Source organism: Eulemur rufifrons, chromosome 20 (genome assembly GCF_041146395.1).
Source record: "Eulemur rufifrons isolate Redbay chromosome 20, OSU_ERuf_1, whole genome shotgun sequence".
In the NCBI taxonomy this organism is placed as follows: Eukaryota; Metazoa; Chordata; class Mammalia; order Primates; family Lemuridae; genus Eulemur; species Eulemur rufifrons.
Window position 1 is genome coordinate 5,446,369 of NC_091002.1, and position 13,487 is coordinate 5,459,855.

The window sequence follows — 13,487 nt, forward strand, 5'->3', positions numbered from 1 at the left end:
CTGCTGCAGGCTGGTCACCAGGGCTCTGGGTCTCAGTGGCTGCAAGGCAGAGTTGCTCCCTCGCAGAGGGCACCAAGAGGGTTCGCCTGGCTGTGCCTCTGAGCTTCTCGCTTGCTCCTGGGGCCTCACTGTGGACACTAGGCCTGTGGGGTGCGCCTGCTGCCCCTGTATTGCCCTGATGGCGTGTGGTGTCTCCTGACACCCATGAAGCTCACGCTGGCCCATTGTGGGGATGGTGCATCCATTCCCCCTTGCCCAGCATTGCCAGGTGCCTATCGAATGTGTGTCCCCTGTTAACGCCCACTCAAAGAGAGAGGCTCGAGGACACTGGTGACATTTGTCAGGAACTAATAGTCTTTATTCGAACACAAAGAGATCAGTAACATGAAAATGCCAAGTGAGGTTCCCGAAACTGCCCCCACTGTGTTTGCTTCTTGCGCTGTTGCCCCTGCTCGGATGCTGGTGCCGGGTCTGAGGTATCTCACAGCCGTGTGGGTGCCAGCTCCTGCACCAGAGAAGTCGTATTACCTGGGCGCTGGTGCAGGTGCTGTCTGCACAAAAGACAGCCTCCCCGAACAACAATAAATTACAGTGGGACCAAGTTTGGAGCAGAGCCTCGTGAGGAGTCTGAGTGCGCAGGGTCGGGTGCCCTAAGAGGAGAGACAGAGCAAGGAGCCTGTTTCCAGATTTCCCTTCCCTGCCGCCAGAGGGCACTTCCCGAGTCCTCAGCCACCTGTACGCTCAAGCCTGCATGGAGCCCCCTGCGTCCCTGACCTGAGCACCCCAAGATTCAAGGGGGCCGCAGGGGCGACAGGGCTCTGGTCTTAGACACAGTTATCAGGGACACACTCAGCCTCTTCTTCAAGCTCGGGGCAGGGGGTCCCGTTGTTGGCAGGCTGCACGCGGACATAGCGAGTTCTGGTCTTGGCTCCCAGCTTCCCGCAGGGGCCTGCGCACAGCCCCCAGGACGACCACAGGGAGACCTCGCAGTCCAGCGGCGTCTCTGGACCTGCACCAAGCACAAGAGAGACCGACGTGTGACATGTGAACACCTGTGGAGGAGGCTCTTGGTGGAAACAGAGGGGACTCCCCCAAGGACTGCCACCCTCCAGGGCTCAAAGAGACACAACCACAGAGGAAGCCACGGGTCGGAGGTCACCACACGCAACCGCCTACAAACAACCAACGCTTCGAGTCATGTGGGTCTGCAGTGAGAGCTGGATCCGTTGCCCAATCTGGAGTCTTGGGCTTTGGGACACTGACCCCAGAAAGAGTGGAGGATGCTCCTGTGCAGACCCTGACTGACAAGAGACCCCGCCTGCTGCATTTATCCTAATACAGATGGTTTCTGAAGATGTGTTGGGCACTGGGCTGAGCTGTTTTGTTGTGGGACCTTGTCCCTCCGTGAAGCTCATTGTCAGTATCTTCGTTCTTGTTTTCCTGTGTCCGATCTGTTTCCATCAATTTAAACATCATCAGTTTTGCCCCTGCTGTGCACATGAGGACAGAGTGATGTCTCTGGTCAGCAACAGGGCAGTGGCTCCACTGGACCCTCCTCACGCACCCTGCCAGCTCCTGTGACCGTCTCTGTGGCAGCTGAAGAATGAGACTCCTACAAACAAGTCACAGATGCTCGGAGAATTCAGGAAGGAAGAGTGCAGCGGAGGGGCCAGGGCGCCTGGAACAAGGTGGGGCAGGTCTGCAAGGACCCCAGAAGCGAGGGCAGCCAGCCTGGGAGGGGACAGTTGAGCCCCCAGTGCCACGTGGTAGCTGGGAGGCCCCAAGCCACGTCCCAGCTCCCTGGCTGTGGTGAGGAGTCAGTGAACAGCCGCAGGGCCCTGGGGCTGCAGCACGCTTCACACACCGACCTCCAAGCCCTGCTGGTCCCCGAGAGGAGGTGGAGGCAGGGGTGTCCCACATGTCAGCAGGAAGCCCCCACCACATGCGAGGCCAAGTGTAGCAGTGGAGACCCTCGTGGGCAGTAGCACCGGTTCCCTCCCCACATTGAGGCTATGGTGGTGCTGGGGAGAAAGCTGCCAGGGCACAGGGAAGCGGAGCAGGCGGGGAGCTCAGAGTGCCTGGGGTGCATGGGGCACAGGGGCACGTGTGGCCAGGTAGTGCCCCTCAGACATCCAGAGTGCTGTGTAGAGAAAGGGCTTGGCTCTACCCTGCCCGGCTGGTGCCAGCTCTTTGGTTGGTATTCTCACCATAAGGTCCCCGGCCAGCACAGCCAGCTCTGTGTGCCTCCTGCCCTCTCCTCTCCACATCCTGTCCCCCACTCAGCTCAGGGCACTGTCCCCCACACTCTCGCCCTGCAGCACCCTTCCTGCTTGGCCACAGCTGACTTTATCCTCCTCCTGGCCAAGGTGCTGGCCACATGCTCCCCTGCCCACTGTGGCTGGGTGCCCCCTGCAACGGGGCAGATGGCACCTCTTTGGACCATCTGCCCACAAGTAGTTCTTCCCGCCAGACTGTGTCTTGTCTGTGGCACATGTCTAGTGCTCAGAAGTGTTTGCCCATTGGATGAAAGACTCGTGTGTGTCCACCTGGAATGGCGCATCCACTCAGACAATTGAGCAAGGACATGCTGCCCAAGCTGGGCAGGGGCAGCACTGCCATCCAGGGCCTGCAGAGAGGCCAGCTCTGACTCAGACGAGGAGGAAGGACCCTGTGCTGGGCACAGCCTCTGGCCAGGAGTGTGGTTCCCGCCAGCGTGAGGAGCTCGCTGCCTCCCGCCTGACCTGACCCTGGAGTCCAGCTGAGGCCCGCCTGAGAGGCCGCTGGTGTGTGAGGTGGCCCTGAGCCTCCCTGAACTCCAGCCAGCAAGGCAGAAGACAGCTGGGCCCATCGCTAACGAGCCTCCTCGGCCTGCTAGGTTTTGGTTGACTCCAATTCTTCCACAGGAAACATTTGTGTAGCCTTTTGAATTAAGTCCTCTCATCTTGGGGGCCTCTCTGCAGACAGGAAGCTCATCCTGCCCCTCCAGTGTCTGCAGCAGGTGAGACTGGGAGACCCAGTGCCAAGGAGCACTGTCCCAGGACCCAGGAGACTCCAGGAGCTGCAGGCGGGTGCTTGGGAGCCGGTGGCTGTCACTCAGCCGTGGCAGTACTGCTAGATAGTACTCTTGGGGTACCCCTACGCCAAGGCGCCTGTTAGCAGAACCCCCAGCTGGCTGTGGTGGGATTGGGTTCGAGACCCGCCACGGGAGCCCCTGCAGCATGGCTTTCACCCCGTGGGCACTGGTGCCTCCGCCAGTAACCTCTGCTCTCTCTGCAGGGAGGGGACATACAGGGTCTGCTTTAGCGAACATCCTCACCTCTGTCCCTGTTGGCTGTGACATACAGGTTACCTGCGGGCACATGTCTGATGGGACATTGCCCTCAGATACTCTGGGCTCTTTTCATTATTCCCTTCTAGGCTGTCGTAATGTAAGATGCTTCCAACTGCAAATAGTGTGGCAGTTAAATCCTCAGTTTGGTGTTTGAGTCAACCCTAAATCTTTTAAATTATCTTGCAGCGAATGCTGTGAACCTCCCATTTGAAGTTGCTCAGAGACTTGGGTCCATGTGACCCACACAGTGACGTCCTCCTCAGAGGGACTATGTTGAGGATAAGACTCACCTGCACACTGCAAAGTGCCTGGCACAGAGGAGGGTCACCGTGTGCGCTGCCACAGGGGGTGTCTGAGCCAGGGCTGGGGGCCCACCCCGTGCTACCAGGGGACATGCGCCCCACAGGGCAGGACACACAATTCTGAGCTGTGGCTTCTCCCCCACAGGACGTGGCCGGAGGTGCATCGAGTTTCCCTCCGAATCCGAGTGCCTTGGGCCCTGGCATCATGTGTGTGGTGGGCTCGGGGCACCTTCCAAGCCCCCAAGAGTCATGGGGGGGCGGGGCACCTTGCAGGCCTCCTGGGCCTGCCCCTCCCCATCACCAGTGTCCTGGGCTAGCCCCTGCAGTGTGGGGGTGGGAAGCTCGGCGGTTACCTGAGAGGCTGTCAACAATCTCGTTGTCCCTGCTGGCAAGGCCTGGGGCGGGGGGGATGAAGGTCCTGGGGCCCTGCCGGAGCCGCACCAGGGTCACCCTGGCGATGGGAGGGAGGGACTTCAGCCTCGGGTAATAGAAGGAGTTCGCCGGGTGACTGGGCGAGGAGGACGTTATCTGGGGTGAAGGAAGAGGGGCTTGGCACCGGGGTCTGAGAAGCCCACCTTCTTGTGTGTGCTGTCCCCGCTGGGGCCAGTACCCAATGTCCAGCAGGGCGGTGCCAGAAAACAGCCCCAACCTGGGCTCCTCTGAGTGACACACCAACCTGCACAGCCCTAGGGGTGGGCTGGCCATGCCCTCCGCCTGGTGTGTGGCATCACAGGGTCAGCTGAGACATCCGTGAGGACAGCGCTTGATGCACTGCACTCACGTGCCAGGCATGGTCACATGCACACCTTAACGCAGCCCCAGAAGTGTGGGCTTGGAAACTGAGGCAGTAAAAGTCAAGACCCCCCATGATGGCCTCCTCCCTGTGATAGGGCAGGACTGCAGCCCTGCTCACTGCCAGGCACCAGAAGCAGAGCCTCCTCTGTCAGGCAGAGGCGCTTGGCTCCGGTCTTCCCAGCGTGGGCAGCGTCAGGCATAGCACAAGTGACCGAAGGTGGCAGGGGCCGTCAGTCACTCACCTCAGTTACTGTGTCCTGTGGGATGGTCGCAAAGTTGGGGGAGGAGAAAGTGAAGCCGCTGTCTGTCCCAGCGTCATGTGGGTAAAGGTCTACGGCCACCTGCTCCTTCCAGCGGCCTCCCTCGCACAGGTCCAGACTGTCGATGCCCACAAACCAGTCAGGGCTGGGGACTATGCGCACCACGAAGGACACCTGAGTGCAGCCACAGCTCAGCCACTTGCCCGGGCCACGCACCCAGGGACCACCCACCCCTGCAGGACTGCACTCACCAGCGAGTGCCTGGAGTGGACCTCCAGCTCCGTGGAGGTCTGCCCAGTGCCGCTGGGGACAGCGGGGGCCGAGAACACCTCGTGCACGCTCTGGAGCTTCTCCCCAGCAGCCTCAATCTCTCTCATCAGGGCCCAGGCCTCCCCTCGCTCTGCGAAGTCCCGCAGCCCATTGCTGACATACTCGTTCTTCCTCCACATGCTGTAGTCAGAGCTGTGGGCAGCCCCTGTGGGACAACCCGGCCGAGTAAGCAGCCAAAAGTGAGAAGCAGCAGGGCCCCAGGCTCGGATCCCGGCTGGCCACCCTGAGTGGACACCACGTCCCTCCTTCCCAGAACTCCCTTGGCTGCAAGGCAGGGAAACCTGTCCATCCCTGGCAGATGCAGACCGTGACATCTTCTGGCTGCACGCTGCCTAGATACCTGCTGGTGTGACAGGTGACCAGCCAGGCCTTCCCAGACTCTGCCACCCTGCCCCCACCACATCGCCAGAGCCCAGAACATCACCCGCCCGCATGCAGTAGGCACTTAGCAAGTATTTCTTGCATTGGTGCCTCTTTGATGTGAGTGCCCTCCAAACTGCAGAGTGCTGTGCAACTGCTCGAGTGAAAATGTCCCCATGCTGCAGCTTCCTGGGTGGAGTAGGGTCACTGCTGAACAAGCCCTGAACTGGGGGTGGGGGAAGGGCTTCACTTACCCAGCAGTGAAGACCACTGCGCAGGGGGCCGGAACAGCGGATACTGCTTGGGGAAGGCCGTCTGGCTCCACTTGCCCGTGAAGGTTATGCTGTATTTGGCCAGGGGCCTGGCCGTGCAGACGGACTCTCCCCCAAAAGGCTGGCCAGTGGTGGGGCTGAGTGTGGCCAGGAGGAGAGTCCAGAGAGCCCTGCCCAGGGTGGAGGCCAGGCTTGGGTTTTCCATCACCTAGGAGCAGAAGGGGAGAGCGGCAACGCGCTGGCACCCTCTCCAGACACTCCCTGCGACGTGCCAGTCCCCGGGTTTGAGACCAGAAAGGGCTCCCAGGCGGCACTGTGGGTGCTGGGGGCTCTGAGGTGGTCCCGAGGTGCCTGCACATCCCTCCCTGCTCTGCAAAACTTCCCTGCTGAGTTCTGGAGACCCCCATCCTGGGGAAGTGAAGGCTAGATTTGCCCATGTGCCTGCAAGAACCAAAGGGTGACTGGCAGGGTTACAGGCTGGAGGATCACTGCGCACTGAGCGAGCGGCAGCGGCCAAGGCATGGAGCTGGCGGCCTTACAGCTCTCTGGGCTGGTCTGGGCACGGCTGGGGAGGCTCTCCACTGTGCCTCCGCCCTGGAGGGAACCAGGGCCCTAGCGGGTAAACTTGAGCAACTAGCTGTGCCCAGGACTAGATTAGCAAAGCTCGGGGTGTGGCCAGTCCCAGGGTGGGTCTCCCTCGTGGGGTGTTGCAGGTTTCTGGCCCAGGGGAAAGCGCCAGGAGGCCCCAACCCTCTCTGGGTCTGTGCGCCCAGGGGAGGAAGACCACGCCGTACTCACCAGGCAGGAGCAGCGGGAGTGCAGGCAGTGGAGGGTTGGGGGCAGCTGGCCAGTCCCAGCTGTCCCAGTGAGAGGCTCCAGCTCTTCCTGGCAGGGTGCTCCACTGCCTGGCCTCCAGAGAGGGGCCGACAGGATGCGGGAGGAAGGAAGAGAAGGGAGGTCTGCCCCAGTGTGGATCACTCTGGCCTCCCAGCAACTCTGACTGCAGAGCTAACATTCTCCCAGGCCGGATCACCCCTCCCCTCCCGCCACTGCCGCACCCCTTTCTTTGTCCGTCAGTCCCTCCCTCCACACTCCTCCCTCCTCCATCTCCCTCCCTCTTCCTCTCTCTCTCCTTTTCCCTCAAGCCCCTTCCTGGTGTCCCCCCCTCCCTTGGTGCTAAAGGAAGCTCTGTGCTCCTAGACAGGGGAGCAGCCCAGGGCATGGGGGCTGCAGGGTTCTTGTTTGCACCTTATCTGAATTAAAGCCAGCCCTACACCTTCCTGGGCAGGGAGTGGCCCTGACCTGTGTCAGCAGTGGGCTGGGGAAGCCCTGGGGCTTCCAGCTAGGGCAACTCTGGCCCTTGGGGCCCTGTGTTTCAGCCTCTTTCCTTTCGTGGCCTAAAACTGCACAGAACAGCAGAGTGGTCTGCCCTGCGAGCCAGCCAGATGGCATCCACAGGCCATCCCTCCCAGATGGGGAGGCAGAGTGGGCTGTGGCCAGGGAGGCAGGGGCCACCCTCTCCAGGACCCCAGGCAGGGCTAGCACAGCCCTCTGCACCAGCAGTCGCCCTTCTCAGCCCAGGGGAGGGGGCTCCAGCCCCTGCCTGTCTTTGGGACATGCTAACGGATTCTGAAGTTTATCCGGCTCAATGGCAGGAGAGTATTTATAGAGCCCCAGTCATGGGATCTGGAAACCAGGAGGGAGGAAGGAGAGTGGAGACCGTCTTACTCAATCATTCCCAGGCCTCTGCTCAGCCGAGTTACCCAGGGAGCTTCTAAGCTTACACAAAATACATTCTGATTTGGGGAACCCTGTTAATGTTTCACATATTCAGAGAGAGGGAAAATGAATAGAATCAAAAAGGATAGAATGTAAACAAAAACAAATGACCTAACCTATATTTCAAATAAACAGCACAACCACAGGGAGGTAGCTCTGAAGACAGTATTTAGACTCCAGGTCCTCAGGCCAAAGGCAAATTCCAACTCAGCACTTCGCAAACGTTTTGGTCTGAGGATTCCTTCACACCCTTAAAAGGCATTGAGGACCCCAAGAACTTTTGTTTGTATAGGTTATACCTGTCGATACTTACCCTATTCTTAATCATAACAAAAATGTCCAGAAAACTTACTCACTTAAAAATAGCAAATAAGGCTATTACATGTTAACATAAATAGCATAATGTTTTATGGAAAACAACTATATTTTCCAAAATAAAAAGCCTTAGTGAGAAAAGTGGCAATGGTTCTCCATTTCTGCAAATCTTTTTATTGTCTGGCTTAGTAGAAGCTGGGCTCTCATATCTGTGTCTACGTTTAACCTGATAAAATGTGTCATGTTAGTTGAAGTGCATGAAGAGAATTCAGCTTTACATGGCTATGTGGTTGGAAAAGGGAGGCGTCCTTGACAGCCTTGTCAGAAAATCGTGGCTGTGCCCCGCAGCCTCTGAAGACTGCACTGTATACCCATCAGAGCATGAGAGTAAAAGGGTGCTCTTATGGAAATGGCTTCGACCTCACCACCCCCTGGAAGGACCTCCAGGGGTCCCCACAGCACACGTGGGCAACTGCTGTTCCAAACAGACACAGGACCCTGATTCACAGGCTGTTTTCGCACAGAGGCATGGGGTAACAGATCTGCAACTACTCTGTGTGTTCTAGGACCGAACCGTGCGTGCAACGTTCCTCACCGTTGAATATGGAGTTACAGACGAGGGAAAGGGCAGGTGCGGAGAGCTGTGCATTGTTGCAGAGGAACTGCAGGTCAGTGCGAGCTTGCGCTTTCCAAGTCAGATGGTGAGTATGTGCGTGTGCGTGTGAGGGTGCACACCATCCTTCCCTAGCTGTGTCAGCTGAAAGAGCCTAGGAGCAGCGACACGCCCATAGCCTGGCCCCAGACCTAGGTTTCTAAGCACCACTCCCCACTGAAAGGCACCTGGGCTCCTTGGAGACATGGCTGATTCTCAGTTGGAGGAAAGGAAGTAGATGGGCTGGGAAAATCTTGTGCTGGGGAGCCAGAGACGCTGTGGGCCGCTCTGTGCTATGGTTCACTCAGGTGCAGTCTGGATCTCACCCCAGCTCCATCAGTGACAGCAGTCTCAGGGCTCACCTCACTCTACAGGAGGCCAAGGATAGCTTAAACACAGCCTGAGTGGCATCTGGAATCTCCCGCCTCTTAGCCCCCACCCCTCACACCCACCTCAGGAAGGCTTTGCAACCTGGAGCTCCAGCTGTGATGTGCAGCTGGTGGGCATTGCAGGCCTGGGGCACCTCCAGGCAGGGCCACAGCTGATTTGCCTGGGGCTGCCCCAGGAGGGTGCTGGGCTGGTTGGAGGGCCAGAGAGGAACTTCCTTTGGTGGTGGGAGTGCCCCGCTTCAAAAGCACGCCTGAGAAGTTTTGTGGGACATAGGAAGGGTTCTTTGCTCTGTGCAGAGAGGGGCAGAGAGGGCGGCCTGAGGAAAGGTGGGCTTAATTTCTGGATCCTACAGCCCTTTGGGTTGTGTTGGGCTGGGGTCTCAGGAGGAGCTGTTTCTGCGCTCAGGCAAGGACCCCAGCCAGTTAAGGAGTCAGTCAGCTTGCTTGAGTCCATGCTTTTATGGACTCACTGGGAACCTCTCTGACCCTCAGACTCCTCCTCTTTAAATTTGGATGCTGTGTCCTATCCCCTGCTGAGGATCACAAGAGGTAGCACTCTATAAGGCATTCCCCCACACAGAAGGGTTTCTGTGTGTACACAGGAAGGAGTGCTCCCACAGTACCTTCACCCATTCATTAAACACGTGGTGAACACCTCTTGCATCTCATAGATGGGGCCAAAGAAGTGACCCCAATAGACCTGAGGCTGCGGTGGGCTGGAGGTGGAGAGGATAGATTGTGTAGCCTGGACTCTGTTACTCAATAAGTGTTTAGTTAGTTGGTTGACACTGAGGACAGTGTTAGTGTCCTCTGAGGACAAGGCCTTCCTGGAGATCACTCCTAGCCATTCACCCCAAGGTGGTTTCCAGGGGAGTGTGGCACAGGGCTGTGGCTGCAGCCGGCACAGCAGTCCTGTCCTCACCCAGCCCCTGTCTCGGATGGCCCCGCAGGCCTCCCCTAGTCACTGACTAGTCCCTAACTGCCCCATGCCTGCTGTGGCTCAGGCTAGTGGAGAGGACAGTGTGAGTAATGGATGGGCCCAGCACTCCCAGGGTGTTGGCAATTTTTAAAAGGTGTCTGTTAACGAAAATGAGTTGCTAATGTTGGACTTTTGGATGACCACAAGGTGTATAAAGTTCCCTTCCCAACTGGGAATGGGAGGTTGGAGTTTGTGCTACTTAAATTGGATCTGAGCAGGCGGGTGTGGGGTTTCCATGAGTCTGTCTGTGAGCTGCTCAGAGAAGGCAGCACACAGGCATGCTCGATGAGTGCTCCCTGCCTGCCAGCCACACCCTGTTCCACCCCCAGAACCCATGATGCTAGGAGGGGAAAGGCCTTCTTTGCTGCTTGGTTCTAGCTAGCCGAGGGGGCCCTCTAGGTCTGGCATAACAACAGCTCCTTCAGGGCTTGCCTGTGCCCCTCCCTGGGGCGTGGCACAGGACCCCAGGCCTGACGGGGCAGAGCCAAGGCTCCCAGCCACATCTGCTGACTCAGACTGAGAGTTCCCACCCGTGGGGCAGGCTGTTTCCTCCAGAACAAACGCCAGGCATCGGTATCTGGCTCCCCAGGGGGACCCTGCCACAAATTTAAAAACTCACATGCAGTTACCCACATATGCCAGCCCACACAGGCACAACTCATCTGCTCCTGTGCTCACCCACAGACATGTACCAAAGGGCCTCACTCCTGCCAGACACCCGGTCTCTGCACACCTCTGTTTTCTACAGGCTGCTTCAATCTTTGAGCTGTGGTGTTCCCAGAAATGGGGCTAGGCAGCCCCTGGCTCTCCCTAGCCCACTCCCCTTCCTCTTCAGCACCTCACTATGCTCCCTGTGCTGGGACACCCCACTTTTCTCATACCCCAGGGCCTTGCCCTTGCAGCGGCCTCTTCCTAAATAATAACTCTTCCCAGTTGGCTTCTTCCAGTCCTACAGGTCTCAGGGAGAATACCCCCAGGCCCCTAGCCAGACCGTCGTCGTGGCTTCATTTTCAATCAGGGCTCCTGTAGAGAAAAAAATCTACTCTAACTACTGTAAGCAGACAGGAATTTATGACAGGGTGTTAAGTGGCTTATAGAATTGTGGGCCGGGAGCGGTGGCTCACGCCTGTAATCCTAGCACTCTGGGAGGCCGAGGTGGGCGGATCGTTTGAGCTCAGGAGTTCGAGACCAGCCTGAGCAAGAGCGAGACCCCATCTCTACTAAAAATAGAAAGAAATTATATGGACAGCTAAAAATATATATAGAAAAAACTAGCCGGGCATGGTGGCGCATGCCTGTAGTCCCAGCTACTCGGGAGGCTGAGGAGTCTGAGGTTGCTGTGAGCTAGGCTGACGCCACGGCACTCACTCTAGCCTGGGCAACAGAGTGAGACTCTGTCTCAAAAAAAAAAAAAGAATTGTGAGGAGGGTTGAAGAAAGACTCTGCCCCGCACTTCCAAGGACAACTTCCAAAGCTGCACAGAAGGACTGGCTGCTGGTCCTGCTCAGGAGCTGCCACCCACAGTAGCAAACAGCTGCCTCGCACTGGCCCCCTCCCACCTGCTTACCTCCATTCCAGGATCAGGTTTCTCTGAGCACTCCTGGTGGGCAGAGCCTGAATCAGGTTAGGGTTTCTAAGGTCTTGGGCTCAGCTTTGCAGCCTCTGTAGTCCAGGGAGTCACCTGGAAGGGGGGTGGGAACAGGTGCTGAGCCACAGCCCAATACAGCGCCCACTCCCACTTGATCCTCCCCAACTTACTGAGCTAATGCTGAGCAGGGACCTGGCATGGCCAGCTCACCCTCTGGAAGCATGACCACTACATCACGACTGGCTTGAAGGAGAGTCCTGAATGCAGCACTCCCACCCAGTATCACAGTAAATCCTCCAGTTGCACATTAGAGAGGAGGCCTGGCCACAACTGGTGGGCCACAGAGCTGGGAAAAGAATCCACTGCTACCACCTGGCTATAAATGCTGATTTTTTCCTCCTCTGTGCAACAGTCCACCTGTCTTAAATATGGGCCTGTCCATTTTCAGTAGCATTTTCCAAAGTGTCTTTATTCATCCAAATTAGGATACCAGGACCTCAGCAAAAATGGCAGAGAAAGGACCTCTGAAAACTCTCTTCATCAAAGCAGTGAGAAAACTGGCAAAAATGTCAGAGTAAACTTTTTCAGTACTCTTGAAATTAACCAAAGTCTCACAGCAATCTATGGAGAGTTATTTTACTTTATCAAGAAAACAGGCTGAACCTTGATAAGAACAGCAAACTTTGTGGTGTTTTAAATTGCCCTAGGCCCATTCCCCCACTCTCCAGTTCTGTAGTAGCCTTGAGAATTAACAGCCTACATTCATGGCAAAAACCAATAGCCTGGCGGCCACTGGGTTGAACAGAATGGGGCAGGAGCTCTTTCAAAGCCTCATTTCCAGGAAGTTGTCATTATTTGACCTAGCTGGTGGTTCCCTAGAAGACCCCACTTGTTAAACTGTCTGTACTTGACTGGATTCAGAGCTCACCCAGTGTGAAAGGCCTTTCCCCAGGGATTATTGTTGAAAACAATTGCAGTTAACTGATAAACTTTGCAGTTGGCCAAAGTGGTAGCTAATAGTTGGAGCAAATCATAGATTAACCAAAAACATTTAAAAGAAAAAGGTGGGAAATGGGATGTCCACAGGGAGCTGTGAAAAATTCCAACATATTCCTGGGAATCTAGAAGGCCACACACATTCCCAGAGCTGTGCACATGCTCAAGAAAGACCCAAGAAGGCCCTAAGCTCTTACCTCTGACTAACACTGAGGTTCTGTGCAAGCAGGGAGTGAGAGCTAATGCAGAGTTGTTAACTGCCTCACTAAATTGAAAGCATGCCCCAACACATTCACAGAACCCCAAAACAAAAATTAGGAGACTTACTAGTTCTGGGCATTTAAGGAAATCTCTGTCCAGTTATTAACTGACCATTTAGCTATTAATAACTGAGGACAGGGCCGGGCGCGGTGGCTCACGCCTGTAATCCTAGCACTCTGGGAGGCCGAGGCGGGTGGATCGCTCAAGGTCAGGAGTTCGAGACCAGCCTGAGCAATGAGCGAGACCTCGTCTCTACTAAAAAAAAAAATAGAAAGAAATTATCTGGCCAACTAAAATATATATAGAAAAAAAAATTAGCCGGGCATGGTGGCGCATGCCTGTAGTCCCAGCTACTCGGGAGGCTGAGGCAGTAGGATTGCTTAAGCCCAGGCATTTGAGGTTGCTGTGAGCTAGGCTGACGCCACGGCACTCACTCTAGCCTGGGCAACAAAGCGACACTCTGTCTCAAAAAAAAAAAAAATAACTGAGGACAGACTTAATGGCCACACATGGCAAAGAATAGAAATTTTACAGAATTAATTCAGAAAAGTTACTAAACAAACTACAGCAAGCATCAAGAGCAGCAAACCCTGAGGAGGTGGGAGAATCTGATTTCCAGAGTTGCCACATTATATTATTTAAAATGTCCATTTTTCAACAAAAATTATGAGACACACAAAAACACAAGAAAGTATGCCCCATACGTGTGGAAGAAAGCAATCAATAGTAACTGTCACTGAGGAAGCCCAGATGCTGGACATACTAGACAAAGACTTTAAATTAACTGTCTTAAATATGTTCAACGAACTAAAGAAAAACATATCTAAATAATTAAAGTATGAGAGTGATGTTTGACCAAATAGAGAATATCAGTAAAG

General features: G+C 55.9%; 2 protein-coding genes across 2 annotated transcripts in view; one reads left to right on the top strand and one right to left on the bottom strand.

The window, feature by feature from the left end:
- The window catches only part of MAEA (macrophage erythroblast attacher, E3 ubiquitin ligase), a 400,167-nt gene that overhangs the window by 249,961 nt on the left and 136,719 nt on the right, over positions 1–13,487 (top strand). The window lies entirely within an intron of this gene.
- Positions 681–6,495, bottom strand: SPON2 (spondin 2). Its single transcript, XM_069496038.1, has 6 exons — positions 6,449–6,495; positions 5,633–5,858; positions 4,940–5,163; positions 4,671–4,862; positions 3,987–4,161; positions 681–1,009 (listed from the first exon to the last, which is right to left on the bottom strand). The coding sequence occupies exons 2-6, from the start codon at positions 5,853–5,855 to the stop codon at positions 825–827; spliced, it is 999 nt and encodes a 332-aa protein (XP_069352139.1). The 5' UTR covers positions 5,856–5,858; positions 6,449–6,495; the 3' UTR covers positions 681–824.